The sequence below is a fragment of the Leucopleurus acutus genome (genome assembly GCF_964270905.1).
Source record: "Leucopleurus acutus genome assembly, chromosome: 5".
In the NCBI taxonomy this organism is placed as follows: domain Eukaryota; kingdom Metazoa; phylum Chordata; class Mammalia; order Artiodactyla; family Delphinidae; genus Leucopleurus; species Leucopleurus acutus.
Genome location: NC_139147.1, coordinates 67,578,928 through 67,597,408, shown reverse-complemented (window position 1 = coordinate 67,597,408; position 18,481 = coordinate 67,578,928). Strand labels below are relative to the sequence as shown.

Here is an 18,481-nt window from a genome sequence, read left to right as displayed (position 1 = left end):
TTAGAAATAAAAAGGAATGAACTATGTATCGGTAGTACACCTTTATTTTAAACTTAAGTGTGTCTATACTTATTTTTGAACTAGAAAAATAGTTCAATAAAAATAAGTATTTATATTTTAATTACCAATTATGATTTACATAGGTATCAACTGTTATTCATGCTCTCTGCATAAAGTATTCTAATAAACACATCACATAGGTGTGTAGGAAAAAAATTATTTAAATGGAATCAATCCATTGCCACTGGCTAGATAGCTGGTATGTTTATTGTTAACACTAGGAGCAACATGCACACTTATTACTTGCACAACAATTCAGCAGTATATTATGTGATGCAACAAGTAAAGTGAAATATAATCATATCAAAACACAATTGTATTTAATGGAAAAATAATTTATACTTAAGTTAATTAAAATTAACTAATATTAATAAATTTCTCATTTACATTAAGCATATTTCAAGCCCTTGATAGCCACATGAATTGATATATGAATATATCATAGTTGATAATGAATATTATAGCACGTGTATAGCCCTTTGTCTTCTATTTCTGTTATCCCTATTCTGTTTAATTTCTATTTCACACCTAGAAGTCTTTTCTTGGTGCAGTCGGTATCTTGGAAGGCAGCCCTGATGAGTTAGTTTTGAGACTTCCGCTGGGCCAGATTGTTCTAGCACTTTTGTCCTTTTTTCCGTGGACCCCTTGCATTCAGCCAGTATTGGAGAATGGGAAAGCCCTGCCAATTTAAGCTGTTGTTCTAAGATTGGCCAACTGTGCTTTCCAATAAGAATTTACTGGCTATTTGGAGGTTTTCCTGTTCTCAAGGCCATCAGATGTTGCTCTGTCGCTGCCTTCTTCCTGTTGTACAGACTCTAATACCAGAGTCTTTTGGTGGCTTGTCTCTGCCTACCCCTATTTTGGGGTTTGTAGTACTACCTTCCTAATTTATTGTAAATATTGTCCATGGGTTTTTGATTTTATTATCTAGTTGTACTGTCTGGTTCTATGTGAGGCTTCAGAGGAATTGAACAACTGCTGCTATTGTTTCTGTTTTCCTCTGACAAATAATTTTGATAATTAAAAAAAAAACACAGTACATCAATTCCCTTCAGTGTTAAGCAGAAATTAGAAGGATATTGGTAGGTATTTAGGGCAAATGAGAAAGGGAGGTCCAAGAATTAAGAGTCCCAATTCTTTTGCTTAAATATTTTTTTCTTCTATGTCTTCAGTTTGCTAAGAGTTCAACAGAGATGGAAGAATTTTTAATGATGAAGAAACAGCTCCAAGAGAAGGAGGAACTCATTAGCACTTTGCAAACCCAGCTCAGCCAGACACAGGCAGAGCAAGCTGCTCAGGTAGGGTGGAAGGTACCTCAGAATCATTAGAATAAAGAATCATGAAAGTTTAAGATTATTACATGACAAGTCACTTCAGACAGTCTATTTTTAAAACTTTAGTAGATGAAAGTATAGTAGCTAGAATATTATAGTAGAAATTAGAAGGGTGTGATAGTAGAAGAAATTAGAAGTGTTATTTACCTTGATGAATACACCATAGCTTAATTTATGGCTGTTTCTTAGATCTACAGGCCCAGAAAGTTGGTTTTAATAGCACACAGAGATTCTGTCTTTTAGGAAGGAATGAGCTCATGCTAAGTTCAAAAGAGACTGTTAGATAAACCAAAAGAAATACAAGTGATTAGGTCCATTATTTCTTTATAGTAAAATCTTAATGATAAGTTATAGTCAGAAGATTACTTAGTGATTATGTAATGAGAAAGTGGTATAGGTTATGTGATTCAATGTTAAAAGGCACCAGTATGTGCCTTTCTTCTTCATAGTTATTTCTGCTTACCAGGACCAGACCGTTTGGACTGGCATCCTCAACTTTTTCTCTCTATTTTTCTAAATTTCCAGTTTGACCACCCACTCGTATATTTCCTTTGGGAATGCTTTTGACTTAAGAAACATTTTTTTTTCTTTTTTCCCTCAAGTGCCTTTGTATAATAGCTAATCTTATCCATTGGGTGTTTGGTGTTTACTTTATTGATAACTTGTAGTATTAGTGGTGCTCTCTGTCTATGGATAACCTACTGCTGTGTATACATTTAAAACTGGATATCCTAAAATCCTTAGTTTTACCTATTAGCTTTTATTGTGTCCTTTTTTGTACACTTTATACAATGTAGGATGGAGAAATACAAAATATTTTTACCGAGTGGCTTAAAACATGGCAAGCCAAGGTACACATACACACACACACGCACACACACACACACACACACACACACACACACACACACTATGATGGATCCGTTAATACATTTATGTGAATTAACAAATCCATCAGAATACAAGCCATTCAGAATGTGCATCGCAAGCAACAATACAAACTGAAAGTATTTTGAGAGGTGAAAGGGGTTACTTGCATGTGACAACCAAGGAAGGTTACATGGAAAACTCAGGATTTAGGTAAAACTATGATGGATAGATAATACAGTTTCAACAAGGTGGGGAAAGGATTCCAATTGTAGGGAATGCTGTAAGCAAAGTCTCAGGAAAAAGAATATGGTACATTTATGGGAAAGGATGTGTAGATGTGTTTGGCTCATGAAGGACTCCAATGCGTATACATTTGAAACACAGGATTTCAAATTCATAGTGATTTCAGAATTCAGATAAAGATATTATGAAGATTTTTTTCTCCTACCTAGAAGGAGAGCCAAGGTTGGTTCAAGGTGTCACAAATTGAAAAATCAACAATAGTTGAAGGACCTGTGCGAAATGGACACGTGAAGAGCTGTTTGGCATGCTTAACCACAGATCTTAAGGAAATGAATAAGCAGGTGCGCACGCGCACATACACACACACACACACACACACACACACACACACATACACACAAAACCTATGAACAAAACAAAAACACTGCTACCGAGCAACTCACAACCAGTCAATTTATTTCCATTTCATTTTGTTAAGAGCCAGTTACAAATGAGGGTGATCTAGAAGCCTGAAAGTAATGACAGTTGAAAATAGCTGTCTGGGGAGGTGGTGTGGATTTGGATGGAAATATACCGAGTTCTTTGGTAGAAGCAATTCTTTGAAAATGAGATCTGAAAGAAAGATTTGTATTTCCAGTTGTAGAGAATCTTGAGTAAAAGATACATTAGTTTGAAGTTTATATTTATAAACTGAAAGTTTTTGAGCCTGAGTGTGATATTCAAAGAATTGTCTAGGACTTAACAGAAATCTAACTTTGTATCTTTAATATTCTAATCTCCTTAGATCTTTTAAAAATATACCTCTTGTATATTTAAACACTTCTATTAACCATGCAAATACAGTTCTTATTCAAAATTTATGTTTAGGCTGACTTCTGAATTTGATGGTAGGCTTTCTCTCTCATTCCGAAGTTAGCATCAAAGCCTATCTCTCTTCCAAAATTCTCATCCTTGGCATTCAAAATTTAATCTGAAAACCTTATTGTCTATCAATTCTCAGTGTCTGTGTTTGGAGAATAGTCTGTGAGTTTTGTTTGTGCGATATTCTGGGAGTGTAACTTGTATAGTTTCTCTGGTGTGTGTCTTCAGTTGAGTTCCATGCAGCAGGTGGTCCGAGAGAAAGATGCCCGCTTTGAGACACAAGTTCGTCTTCATGAAGATGAGCTTCTTCAGTTAGTAACCCAGGCAGATGTGGAAACAGAGATGCAACAGGTGTGTTGCTAAAACCTAGTAGAATGATTGTAGTTTTGGTTAACATTTAATTAAGTTATCACAGCCACTTTTCCACCCTTACCCACTGCTCTTCACTTGGTCTGGGTTTGCTCATTAATTGCCTTCTTTTCGGTGTTCTTCTCTTCTGTTGCATATTGCTTATTTATTTTCCCTTACCTTGCCTCTTACCCCTCTAATCAGGTTGTCACTACTCAAAAGCTGAGTTTAATTGGCAAATGTATGTGGTAGTCAGAAATTGGTTTCTCTTCAGTTTGCTGATTGTAGCTACCTTTGTGCATTGAAAACCTGATCCAAAGCTTCAAAAACAATGAAGTCAGTTTTACACTTTAGAAAATTTAAAGATAAAAAGCAGTGATTTTGAAGCCATAAGGTCTTTTATTAACTCATTCATTATTTTTAATTCATTGAGTAATTTTTGAAAATTGGCTTCATTGTTTTTAAGTTTATCATCAACTAACTCAAAAGTATCTGTTTCTGTTTAGTATGTAGTGCAGTGTGTTACCCAAAGGCCCTCCAGTGGTATTTCATAGTTGATTCATTTAACTGTTTTTGAGCTTCTTCCAAATTCTAGGCAATCCTTCAGAATATACCACTAAATAAAGTTAATTTATATAGCACTTTTTAAAGTAGTATATTAATATATACATGTATTGTTGACTTATTCATTCAACAAATGTTTACCAAGTGACTGTCCCATGCATGAAACTAGAAGAGAAATGGTTCTTGCCTATAGAGAATATTCTCTTTGGTGAGTGGGATATATGTGTACCTATGTTATTTAGGTACAGGACATGACTATATAATTTTAAAAGTGGATATGTGTAATAAATATCTAATTATTTAAAAGGTTCCCTAATTCAGGGACTTCCTTGTGTCAGTTTGGTTGTTGTTGGTGCTCTGAAGAAGACATTTTTGGAGATTCTTTGTTGCTGTTGGATAGGAAGCATGGCATGCTGGTGTCCGACCCTTTAATCTGTCATCCTCAACATCTAAAAATCTTAAGTACACAAGTCTACCTGACATTTTGAAAGGTAAGCAGATAATGATGCTCATGTGTTAGCACATTATGTCTAAATGTTTTCTTCTCAGAAATTGAGGGTGCTGCAGAGGAAGCTTGAGGAGCATGAAGAAGCCTTGTCGGGCCGTGCTCAGGTTGTGGACCTGCTGCAACAGGAGCTGACTGCTGCCGAACAGAGAAACCAGGTACTGCCTTCTCTACTACCTGCCTTGGGAGTATTCATTTCCACTTTAGTTTGCCAGGCAGCAGGTATAAAATCCTGTTAGAAGCCTTCAGAGAATTGATGCCATTTACTCATTCTTTCAACAAATTCCCTGTGCTTAAGAGGTGGTGATACTATGATGAGCAAAATATATACAGTTCCTTCCCTCATGAGGCTTACATTTCACATCTTTTATTGTTGCTCTTTTCCTTTGTGATTTTAGGTCTAGGGTCCTAGTTTCTTTAGAATGTCATATTTTCATCTAAGGAGTTTCTTTTCTGTCAGTTTACTCCTTCTCTGTCTTCAGTGGTTCTTGTGCTTCATGTACTGTCCCTTCTTTGTTTGTTTTGTTGTTTAACTTTATGTTGGTTTGAAATAATCCCACCATGCAATATTCCCTTAAATTTAAAGGTGATTAAGGATGCTGATGTTCTAAAATCTTAAACTCAGGTATCCTATTCCCTGACTGTAGCCCATCCTGTCATTCCCTTTCTTAGGCTGTCCTGACTTTCATTCTCATTAAGATTCCTTGATCCTTTCATGTGTTGCTCTGGTATGTTGGTTCTTTCTTGGCCTCGCTCCTTTCCTTATCTGGTATAGATCTACAACTGCGATTTGGACTACTCCTTTACAAGCCCTTGGATTCCCTGTGTCCCTGCCCCTTCACATCCAGGGAGCCAAATCCTAATGTGGAATCGGTGCTATGGTCCACATTCTCTGCTTGTTCATCTGAGTCCCGCATGCTGCTGGAGAAAGTCATATCCTTTCTTCTTAATTTTCAACTCTCCTTGAGAACGACTGTCTTTCTTGCATAGAAACATGTTCCCATATCTCCAGTTCTAACAGAACCCATACCCTGACCCTGAGTCCCCTTTCTGGCTGTCATTGAATAGTCAGGTTCAAATCCCAGTTGTGCTACTTACTAGATAGGTACTGTGGAGATAGTTACATATGTGTGACTTTATGGTAAGTTTCCATTCTCTGCTCCTTTTAGTACCTTATAAGTATCTCTCTCATGGCCTCTAATATTTTGTATTATAATGATCTGTTTAAGTGTGACTCTCTCACTAAACTCTGAGTTCCTTGAGGGCAGGGACTGGATCCATTTATTCAGTATTTATTGAGTACCACGTACTCAGTATGCCATATATTATGCTAGATGCTGGAGAACAGTGATGATAAAACAGACACAGTCCCTTTCCTTATTGAACTAATTTTGTATTGGGAGACACATAAGTGAAAAGCTAATGACACAAATAAATATATATATGAATAGAAACTGTCAAAAGTATCAAGAAGCAAAAACAGAGGGTCTTATGGAATTATAGGTTTGGTCCTGAGTGTCTAGGCCTGGGCTTCACCTAGAAGAGGCTCTTCACTATGCTTATTGAAATGAAAGAATGAATTTATGGTTCATGAGGCTTTGTCTTTTTTGCTTAGATTTTCTCCCAGCAGTTACAGCAGATAGAAGCTGAGCAGAGTACTTTAAGGAACACTATAGAAACAGAAAGACAGGAGTCCAAGATTCTGATGGAAAAGATGGAACTTGAAGTGGCAGAGAGAAAGCTATCTTTCCATAACCTGCAGGAAGAAATGCATCATCTTCTAGAACAGCTTGAACAGGCAGGTCAAGCCGAGGCTGAACTGCAGTCCCGGTACAGTGCTTTGGAGCAGAAGCACAAAACAGAAATGGCAGAGAAGACCTCTCACATTTTGAGTCTTCAAAAGACTGAACAAGAGCTGCACTCTGCCTGTGATGCCCTAAAGGATCAAAATTCAAAGCTTCTCCAAGATAAGAGTGAACAGGCAGCTCATTCAGCTCAGGTCATTCAGCAGCTGGAAGGTCAGTATTTGATTGCGTTTGAAGCCCATTTGTCTAGCCCATTTGTCTAGCATCCCTTTAAAATTTCAGGGGTCTCTTAGTGACATCATTTGCTTAAACCAATTGAATGGATAGAATGATTAAGAAAGGTGTCTCTTCTGAACTCTTTGTTGCATTTCTCCCATCTCTGACTGAAGTTATAATCTGGCTTAATAAAATTATTATTATAGTACTAAAAACTATTGATAGTAATGTGTCAGACATTAAAAAGAACCCTATGTGAAACATAACTGTGGTCTGAAGGGTTCGCTGACTGAAATGAGTAGGATTTGAATTAATTTGCGGAAAGCTCAGGCCAGATCTAGCTGCAAAGGTAGGGAGACTGAATTGCGTGGAGTCATCTTTACTTCTAAAGATGGATCTGAATGCTTTTCTTATAGGTGAAAATTTCTTTTTAAAGAAAACTTTTTAAAAAATGTGTTATTATTAAAGTAATACATGCCTCTGATTTAGTTTAATTCTAAAAGATTGGCATACAGGAAAGATTTTAGAAAGCATTAAATTGAACATCTGTATTGAAGAGAGCTGAACATTAATCAGAAAGCCTTAAGGGACATTACATGGGAACAGTGTGTTACATGAGCATGCTGTTCTCTTAATTGAACCATGTTCGTGTTTAAAACATCTCAGTAGGATTTATAATGCTTACGTGGAGAGTGAAGAAAATAAAATAAAAAACGCTAAGGGTATTTTCAAGGGGGAAAGGAAAAATGACTTTAAAAAAATTACCTAGACCTGTTTTATTTTACCTTTGAAGGAGGTTTACTGAGATGTCCTTTGGTCCTTGAGAGCATATAAACAATTTATAAAAATGATGGTATTGGCATCGTAATTTTAATTAAGATAATGGAACTAGAATAAACAGCATATGGTGTATCCCTAGAAGATAACTCACTAGGTTTCAGGCTTGAGGCAAAGATCATTTCAATTTTATTTTCTTTTCCTTAGATCAACTCCAGGAAAAATCCGAAGAAATCAACCAATTTCTAAATAAGGCAACGTTGCTAAAACATGAAATAGCATCTCAGACTTCTTTGCCAGATGTTTCTAAGGAGGGCACACAGGTAATTAAATGTGTACTTCTTATGAATATGATCTATTTGTCTTTGCTGTATCTATACTTGGGTGTTCTAATAGAATTTATTCCAGAAAGCAGTATAAGACTTCTCTCTTTTCTGCCTATACAATGCTTTTTTGGAGCCAATTCTATTTGAAAGGAAACATGAAAGACAGTAGTGTCCCAACAATGAATAATGAGAAAAAAGTAGACAATGAGCAGCATAACCTCAAGAGCCTTTCTAACCCCTACAGCCTTTCTGTATTGGAGATGAGTCATTAATTTTAATCTTATAATCAGCTTTCCCAGTTGAGAAATCAATTTTGTTTTTGGTAGACTGAGATTTGATCAGGTTTAAAGTATACAATTCAGTCTAACCAAACTTAAAAGTCTATTGTAGAAATCATAATGCCCATATTAATCAGTTAACAGTAAAAAGTTTAATTTCCTGTTGATTGGCCAGTATATTCTCTCTGCCTTCTATAAAAGTCTCCAGGGAGCTAGATTTTAATCACCAGAAGGCTGCTTATTGAGCTTGAATATCAGAACAAGGAGAGTTAGTTTGATGATCTTAATTAACTAGTGTCAAGCTGGGATAACTGGATTAATTCATCTCCATTAGAAGATTATACCCTTCCAAACTGACAGATATAGGGGTCAGCAGAGTCCCATAGTTCCTGGGCAGTACTGTGCACTGACAAAAATTTTTCCTTCCTGGTTTTTGGCATCTAGGCTTTCCAATCTCTTCTATTCTCCCATCCTCAACTTTTTCCTCCCGTGTTTTGTTAAGACATTTTTCAGCAACTCTAAAAAATTCAGATTCCATATATATGTTTTAGCATACAGAATTTTTCTCTTTCTGACTTACTTCATTCTGTATGACAGACTCTAGGTCTATCCACCTCACTACAAATAATTCAATTTTGTTTCTTTTTATGGCTGAATAATATTCCATTGTATATATGTGCCACATCTTCTTTATCCATTCATCTGTCAGTGGGCACTTAGGTTGCTTCCATGTCCTGGCTCTTGTAAATATAGCTGCAATGAACATTGTGGTACATGACTCTCCTTGAATTATGGTTTTCTCAGGGTATATGCCCAGTAGTGGGATTGCTGGGTCATATGGTAGTTCTATTTTTAGTTTTTTAAGGAACCTCCATACTGTTCTCCATAGTGGCTGTATCAATTTACATTCCCACCAGCAGTGCAAGAGGGTTCCCTTTGCTCCACACCCTCTCCAGCATTTATTGTTTGTAGATGTTTTGATGATGGCCATTCTGACCAGTGTGAGGTGATACCTGATTGTAGTTTTGATTTGCATTTCTCTAATGATCAGTGATGTTGAGCATCCTTTCATGTGTTTGTTGGCAAGCTGTATATCTTCTTTGGAGAAATGTCTATTTAGGTCTTCTGCCCATTTTTGGATTGGGTTGTTTGTTTTTTTGATATTGAGCTGCATGAGCTGCTTGTAAAATTTGAAGATTAATCCTTTGTCAGTTGCTTTATTTGCAAATATTTTCTCCCATTCTGAGGGTTGTCTTTCCATCTTTATGGTTTCCTTTGCTGTGCTTTTAAGTTTCATTAGGTCCCATTTGTTTACTTTTGTTTTTATTTCCATTTCTCTAGGAGGTGGGTCAAAAAAGATCTTGCTGTGATTTATGTCATAGGGTGTTGGACCTATGTTTTCCTCTAAGAGTTTTATAGTGTCTGGCCTTACATTTATGTGTTTAATCCATTTTGAGTTTATTTATGTGTTTGGTGTTAGGGAGTGTTCTAATTTCATTCTTTTACATGCAGCTGTCCAGTTTTCCCAGCACCACTTATTGAAGAGGCTGTCTTTTCTCCATTGTATATTCTTGCTTCCTTTATCAAAAATTAGGTGACCGTATGTGCATGGGTTTATCTCTAGGCTTTCTATCCTGTTCCATTGATCTATATTTCTGTTTTTGTGTCAGTACCATACTGTCTTGATTACTGTAGCTTTGTAGTATAGTCTGAAGTCTGGGAGCCTGACTCCTCCAGCTCCTAAAAAAAAAAAATGGTTCTGAAAAATGTAGGGGCAGGACAGGAAGAGAATAGACTTGAGGACATGGGAAGGGGGAAGGGTAAGCTGGGAAGAAGTGAGAGAGTGGCATGGACATATATACACTACCAAATGTAAAATAGATAGCTAGTGGGAAGCAGCCTCATAGCACAGGGAGATCATCTCGGTGCTTTGTGACCACCTAGAAGGGTGGGATAGGGAGGGTTGGGGGGAGACGCAAGAGGGAGGAGATATGGGCATATATGTATATGTATAGTTGATTCACTTTGTTAAAAAGCAGAAACTAACACACTGTTGTAAAGCAATTATACTCCAATAAAGATGTCAAAAAAAACAAAAAATAAATAAAAATAAAAACAAAAATTCAAAGAATTTTATGGTGAACACCTGCATACTCACCATTTAGATTCTATTAATATTTACTGTATTTGCTTTATCATATATCTATCCATTTATCCATCTACCAATTCATCTTAATTTTTTGTACATTTCACAGTAAGTTGTAGATATCAGTACATTTTTCTCTAAATATTTCGGCATGCATATCATTGACTAGATTTTAATATTTGTTTATAGTCCTTTTTCTTTTGAAGTGAGATTTACAAAACATGAAATGTACAGGTATTAAGTGTACCATTCATTGAGTGTTGTCAAATGCGTTACCCAAATCCCTATCAAGATATATCACCCTACAAAGTACCCTTTTGCAGTCAACTGCATTACTCCCCTCCAGAGAGGAACCAATGTTCTATATTTTTACCGTAGATTAATTTTGCATGTTTTATATCCTATAAATGTAATCGTACATTTGTGTTATTTTGTAGAAAACTTCTTTCACTCAGCATATTTTGAGATCCATTTATATTATCGTACGTATCATAATTTATTCTTTTATATTGCTGAGAAGTATTCCATTTTATGAATATACTGTATTTTCCTTTTGCATGACTGTGCTATAATTTCCTTTTGATGGATAACTGGTCTTTTTATGCTTTGGGTATTATGAATTAAGCTGCTATGGACATTCTTGTACAAGTATTTGTGTGGACATATGTTTTCATTTGTCTTCATTAAATGCTAGTTGAGGAATTTCTGGGCCATAGAGTAAGAATATATTTAGCTTTATAGGGAAATGCCAGATCTTCTTCCAAAGTGATTATATTGTTTATACTCTCACCTAAAATATATGAGAGTTCTAGTTGCTCTGCATCTTCTCTAAGATTTGGTATTATCAATTTTTAAAATTTTAGCCATTTTAATGGGTGTGTAGTGGTAGGTCAGTGTGGTTTCAATTTGCATCTCCCCAATGACAAATGACGTTGAACATGTTTACTTGAGATTCTTGGACATTTGTATATCTTCTTTTGGTGAAGTATCTGTTCATGTCATTTCCTCATTTTAAAAATTGAGTTTTTTGCCTATTTATCAAGTTGTAGTAATTCTTTATACATCCTGAATGCCAATTTATTATCAGGCACGTTTGGTAAATATTTTCTCCCATGCTGTGTCTTCCTTCTTTTTCTTTTTTAATTTTTTTAAATTGAAAATCACATATTGAATTTTTTTTATTAAAAGTAGAATTTCTTTTTTAATATTTATTTATTTGGTTCCACCGGGTCTTAGTTGCAGCAGGTGGGCTCCTTAGTTGCAGCTCGTGGACTCCTTAGTTGCAGCTCACCGGCTCCTTAGTTATGGCATGTGAACTCTTATTTGCAGCATTCATTTGGGATCTAGTTCCCTGACCAGGGATTGAACCTGGGCCCCCTGCATTGGGAGTGTGGAGTCTTATCCACTGCAGCACAAGGGAAGTCCCCATGGCTTGCTTCTTATCCATTTTCTTCATGATGTTCTTTAATTAGCAGACATTTAAAATTTTGATAAAGTCTATTATTTATCATATTTATCATTTTTTTATGGTTATAAATTTCTTTGTCCTGTGTGTGAAACCTTTGCTTAACCCCAAGTCATGAAGATATTCTCTTACGTTTTCTTCCACAAGCTATATAGTTTTAGCTTTCACAGTTAAGTCTCTGAACCTCAGTAAATTTTTGTGTGTGGTGTAAGATAAGGGTCAAGTTTTTTTTTTTTCCCTATATGGATATCCAGTTGTCTCTGCACCATTTCTTGAAAAGAGTTTACTTTCCTCATTGGATTGCTTTGGTACCTTTGTTGAAAACAAATGATTAATAGGTCTATTTATGAGCTTTCTAGTCTATGAGCTTTCCAGTCTAGTCTAGCCAATTCTTAGGCCTGTATCATATTTTTTTTCGGGCAAGGCTTTATTGGGGCAACAGGGGGAAGTGAGAACAAGTAACAGGTTCCCTTGCTGGCTGGCTCCCTGAGGGGAGGCGAGCTTGTTCCTTATATGGAGGGTAGGGGTGTGTCCAGGGGTCTTGCTGGAGGGGTGGCTTAGGTGGTTTGCCCACCCCTAAGGTGGTGTTGTAGCATATGCTCAGTACCCTGCTTTTGCTCCCAATACCCTGTTTTTGCTCCAAGCTCTTCAAAAGTGGCAGTTGGGTGTTTTTGGTCTCTTTGTATCTTTTGGGCCCAGAATTTGCCCCAACTGCACATGCATGCAGTTATTTTTAGTCCCATATAGTTTCTTTGTATTTTGTTGCTCGAGGAGATGTTTGTCCAGGTGCAAGCACTGCAGCACTGCAGCAAAGGGTCCTAGGTCCCAGCCTATCTCATCCCCTGCTGAGAGACTCTACACCCTTATTCTTAAGGGGTAAGGGACCGAAGATCTCTTCTTCTGAAACTTCTTCCTGCATAAGGGGACAGGGGCCACAGACCCTAGACCCTAGAGGTGTAGAAGTCTCTTGCTGACTGTCCCAAGGACCTGGGCCATTTTCTGCTGGAATGGGCTGAATTCCTTGAACCATCATGAGCCTTACTTCAAATTGTCAGAGCCTAGAAGACACAAACTCAATCAAAAGGTTAAACAAACAAGGGCTATAAAGGAGAAAAACAACAATAGCCATTAAAGGGCCTAGGAAGGGAAGGAACCAGGTTACTTTGGGAGGGCTTCCTTAACTGTTGACCTGACAGGGGAAGCAATGTCACCCCTGCCAAGAAGCCATTCTGTTTGGGTGTATATTTTTGTTAATTGCGGGGTTAAAGTTCAACATGTTTCTCTATTTTTAGAATGGAAGGTCTGGGTTGGTCCCAGGTCTCCTTTTTGGACTGAAAAGTCTTAGTCACAGGTTTACAACAATAGGGAAGACAACAGAGTACTAGACAAAATATAGTCTAAATCAGTATGACTGAAAAGAAAAGGGTTATGAGAAAACAAAAACCTCCTGCCAGAAAGCTTTTTATTTTTTTTGCGGTACGCGGGCCTCTCACTGTTGTGGCCTCTCCTGTGGCGGAGCACAGGCTCCGGACGCGCAGGCTCAGGGGCCGTGGCTCATGGGCCCAGCCGCTCCGCAGCATGTGAATCTTCCCAGACCAGGGCATGAACCCGTGTCCCCTGCATCGGCAGGCAGACTCTCAGCCACTGCGCCACCAGGGAAGCCCCAGAAAGCTTTTTATACCTTGTGGTATCCAAGAGAACAAACTGGAGAACCAGTTTTCAGTTTCCCTGCCCATATTGAATAGTGAGGATTGGTGGTTAATTGTCTGCTGAAACCAGGTGGTTTGTTGTCAGATATTCTCAATGTTGGTTTCTACCCGGTACGGGCATCAGGGCTGTTTTCTTTGCCTCCCGATGTGCCCTGTTCCCTTAGGTAATTTGAGAATTTTCCTTTTGGTGCCCACAGCAGTGAATGACTTCTACTAGTGTTGATTTTTGAGCACTTCTATGAGTTGTAATATCTCAGCCCCATATGTTACAGTGGAATTTTTTGCATTTAAAAGTCCTCTTTCTTTCCAGATTAGCTGCATGGGCATGTAAAACAAGGAAGGCATATATATATATATTTAAAATTTATTCATTTTATTTATTTATTTTTGGCTGCATTGGGTCTTCATTGCTGCTCACAGGCTTTCTCTAGTTGCGGCGAGCGGGGGCTACTCTTCGTTACAGTGCACGGGCTTCTCATTGTGGTGGCTTCTCTTGTTGCGGAGCACGGGCTCTAGGCGCGCGGGCTTCAGTAGTTGTGGCATGTGGGCTCAGTAGTTGTGGCTCGCGGGATCTAGAGTGCAAGCTCAGTAGTTGTGGCGCACGGGCTTAGCTGCTTCGCGGCATGTGGGATCTTCCCGGACCAGGGCTTGAACCCATGTCCCCTGCACTGGCAGGCGGATTCTTAACCACTGCGCCACCAGGGAAGCCCGGAAGGCATATTTTGAGTCTGTATATATATTTATAATTTTCCTTCCCCCAACGTTAAGACTCAGGTTAGGGCTATTAGCTCAGCCCTCTGGGCTGAAGTGTTAGGTGGCAAAGGTTTTGCTTATATAACACTATAAGTGCTCACAGTAGCATACTCTGCCCTCCTGACTCCATCTTTAATGAAACTACTGCCATCAGTAAACCATTCTTCCTCAGGGTTTTCTGTGGCCTGGTCTGGTCTGATCAGGCCTACAGGCATAAACCTAGTCAGGGGTTTCAAGGCAGGAATGTGTTAGTTCTGGGCCTTCAGCCAGGATTAGAGTAGCCAGATTGAGGGTGTGGCAAGTTTTGAGGGTTAGCTCTGGGGAGTCAAGGAGTAAAGCCTGCTACTTAGTAAGGCAGCCTCCACTTAGCTAATGGTGGCCTTTAATTTCCAGAATCTTTTGTACTTGATGAGGGGTCTGGACTTCCAGCGGCTGTCCAAAGGTAAGCTTGTTAGCTTCTTCCACTAATAAAGCAGTGGCAGCTACCGGCCCGGAAGCAGCCATGTCAACCTTGGGCCATGGAATCTAGTTGTTTGGAAAAATAGCCTATAGGTTGAGGAACTTCTCCTAGCTTTTGTACAAGGACTCCCATAGCTGTCCCCTGTTTTTCAGCTATGTACAAGATAAATGGCTTTTTTAAATTGGGGGGACCCAGAGCATAAGCTTTGGTGAGGGTCTGTTTGATCTTATTAAGAGCCCTTTCTTGTTCCCCAGTCCAAAGTAATGGCTCTGTATCTGGGCCTTTAGTGGCTTCATATAGAGGCTTAGCCATTAGTCTGAATCCTGGAATCCAAATTCCGCAAAATCCTGTCATGCCTAAGAAAGTACGAGGATTTTTTTTTTGGTCTTTGGGGCGCTTAATTCTAATATAGCTTCTTTTCTATCTAGAGATAGCTGTCTGCTTCCAGGGTTTATAATATATCCCAGATATTTAACTTGTTACTTTGAGATTTGTGCTTTTTTCTGAAAGATCCTGTAACCCTGGGTCCCAAGGAAATTAAGGACTTAAATGGTATTCTGATGTGAGGCCTCCATGGTGGGAACTACATATTAATATGTCATCTACATACTGTAGACTGGCCCCTTCTTTTACGTGTATTTCCCTTAGTTTTTTTTTTTTAATAAATTTATTTATTTATTTATATTTTTGGCTGTGTTGGGTCTTCGTTGCTGTGCTCATGCTTTCTCTAGTTGTGGCGAGCTGGAGCGACTCTTTGTTGGCGGTGCGTGGGCTTCTCATTGTGGTGGCTTCTCTTGTGGAGCACGGGCTCTAGGTGCACAGGCTTCAGTAGTTGTGGCACATGGGCTCGGTAGTTGTGGCTTGCGGGCCCTAGAGTACAGGCTTAGTAGTTGTGGCGCACAGGCTTAGTTGCTCCATGGCATGTGGCGTCTTCCCTGACCAGGCCTTGAACCCGTGTCCTGTGCATTGGCAGGCAGATTCTTAACCACTGTGCCACCAGGAAGGTCCCTCCCTTAGTTCTTTTCTTAGGGCCTGGGTGAACAAGTGTGGGCTGTCCTGAAACCCCTGAAGCAATACTGTCCAGGTATATTATTGCATTTGACCTGAGTGGGGGTTAGTCTACTAAAAGGCAAACAGATACTGAGATGAGAGATGAACTGGGATGCAAAAGAAGGCATCCCTGAGGTCAAGCACTCCAGGAATCTGGACTAATATAAGGATTGGCCACAAGGGGATATATAGGGACCACTGCATCATTTACTCCTCTAAGGTCTTGTACTATTCGATATTCCCTATTTGACTTAACAACTGGCAGAATAGGGGTACTGTATGGAGACTGACAGAGCACTAAGAGGCCACGTCTTAAAAATTTATGGATGAGGGGTTGCAAACCTTTTTTTGCTTCCAACTTTATGGGGTACTGTCTCTTGTTAGAATAAGCGACTTCTGGCTTAAGGCTAATTTTTACAGGTTGAACATTTATAGCCTTCCCAGGGATTCCTTTGTCCCAAACTGCAGGGTTTACTGTGTGTGGAATATGGCTGGGAATAGGCCCTTGTTCTTCCAGTTGATTTGTCTTAGTCAGAATCAAGATAAGGGGCTGCTTCGGGCCTCCTAACTGTAATATGGCTCCAAGGGAGCCCAGAAGGTCTCTCCCCAGTAATGGGATAGGACACTCAGGCCCAACTTAAAAGGCACGAGATCAAACACTGTTCAAATAGGCAAGTGAGAGGCCCAGTGAAGTAACGAGTGTGAGGCTTTCCATCAACACCAGTCACAGTACAGCTTTTGGAGGAAGGAGGCCCAGTGTGAGAGATCAGGACAGAGTAAGTGACTCCATTATCACTTAAAAAATTGATTTTCTTACCTGCTATGTCAAGGACCACCCGGGCCTCCTTGATGGAGATAGATGTCTCATTGCGGGGAGCCACCAGAATCCCCAGGCCCGCTCAGTCGTCCAGCATGGCCATCTCAAGAGAGGGACCCCCCAAACGTGGTGACACTGAAACAAGAGGTTCAGGTGGCTACTTGTCACCCACAGGGAAGCTGCATTCAGTGGTCCTGGAGGTGCCCAGATCCTCTCCCTGGAAGAGGACAACTGCCCCACACTGAGCACTGTAAATCTGATACTGATCAGGGTTCTTGGCCTTCCCCAATCAGTAGAAATTGATTAGAGGCCAGACAAGAAATTCAGGCAAGGCTTTATTGGGGCCCCTGCTACAGCAGGGCGGAGTGAGAACAAGTGATAAGTTCCTTTGCTTGCTACTCCTGCCTATATCACATTGTTTTCATTACTGTAGTTTGTAGTTAGTCTTGAAGTCAGGTAGTATAAGTCCTCTGACTTTGTTGTTCTTTTTCAAGATTGCCTTGATTATTCTAAGTTCTTTGCATTTCTACAGAAATTATACAATCAACTATCTCAAATTCTATTTGAAAAAAAGAAGAAGCTGGATGGGATTTTGAATTGGCATTGTGTTGAATCTACAGATCACTTTAGGGAGAATTGACATCTTAATACTACTGAACTTTTCAATCCATGAGTATAGTATCTCTCTTCACTTATTAAGATCTTCTTTAATTTCTTTCAGTAATGGTTTGTAGTTTTGGTTGGAGGAGTTGTGCACATTTTAAAATTTATTCTGAAATAGTTCATATTTTTTAATGCTGTTGTAGGTGGAATTTATTCTAATTTCACCTTTCCAACTGTTTGCACTTTTATGTAAGTATATAATTGAATTTTGCTTATGTGAACTGGATATTTATTTTATTAATTCTAGTCTCATTCTGTAGATTCTTTAGGATTTTCTACATAAACAATCATGTCATCTGCAAATAAAGGCAAGTTTTACTTACTCCTTGCTAATCTTTATGCCCTTATTTCTTTTTCATGCAATGGCTAGGACCTTCATAATACTGTTTAATAGAAGTGGTAAGACTGGGCCTTCTTGCATTTTGCCTGATCTTAGGGGAAAGTATTTCATATTTTACCATTAGCTGTGTTACTAGTTTCAAGTTTTCATTAATCTTTTTTATCAGATTGAGGACTTTACCTTCTATTCTTAATTTGGTAAGAATTCGTATTAAATTTTGCCAAATGCCTTATCTGCATTTATTGAAATGATCATATGGGTTTTCTTCTGTTCATATGGTACATTACTTTAATTTTTGACTATTAAACCAACCTTGTTTTGTTAGGATAAACCCAACTTGGTCATAAAGTATTATCCTTTATATATATTACTGAATTTGATTTACTGCTATTTTGGGAAGCATTTTTGTATCTGTACTTATGAAGGATATTGGTCTTTGTTTTGGTCATGAAGATTTTCCTTTGTTTTGTAGTACTTTGTCAGATTTTGGTATTAGGGTTATTATGGCATAAAAAAAATGAGTTGGGGAGTGTTCCCTTTTATTTGAGAGTTTGTGTAAAATTGGTATTATTTCTCAAGAATTTGAAAGAATTCACCAGTGAAACTATCTGGGTCTGGAGTTGATAATGAATTGAATTTCTTTTACAGATATAAGACTAATAAGATTTTCTTTTTCATCTTGTGCCAGTTGGATTTTAGTTTTGTTTTGTTCTGTCCGTTTCATTGAAGATGTCAAATTTTTGTTATAACGTTGGTTATAGTATTCCCTTTTTTATCCTTTTAATGCTTGTACGCTCTGTAGTGATACCCACCCCTACCCCAATCCCTATTGTTTTTTTTAATTAAGATATAATTGACATATAACATTGTGTAAGTTTAAGGTGTACAACT

At 38.4% G+C, this 18,481-nt stretch overlaps 1 protein-coding gene across 12 annotated transcripts in view; it reads left to right on the top strand.

Moving 5' to 3' along the window:
• GOLGB1 (golgin B1) overlaps positions 1 to 18,481 on the top strand; it is an 84,018-nt gene that overhangs the window by 23,482 nt on the left and 42,055 nt on the right. For 4 of the 12 annotated variants that reach the window (XM_082839697.1, XM_082839700.1, XM_082839696.1 and 1 more), the window contains exons 6-10: positions 1,233 to 1,358; positions 3,597 to 3,719; positions 4,830 to 4,943; positions 6,401 to 6,803; positions 7,791 to 7,906. In XM_082839697.1, coding sequence (XP_082695823.1) covers positions 1,233 to 1,358; positions 3,597 to 3,719; positions 4,830 to 4,943; positions 6,401 to 6,803; positions 7,791 to 7,906 — 882 coding nt within the window. The remainder of the gene's footprint in view (positions 1 to 1,232; positions 1,359 to 3,596; positions 3,720 to 4,829; positions 4,944 to 6,400; positions 6,804 to 7,790; positions 7,907 to 18,481) is intronic. The other 8 variants (XM_082839703.1, XM_082839701.1, XM_082839707.1 and 5 more) reach the window with 5 other exon arrangements.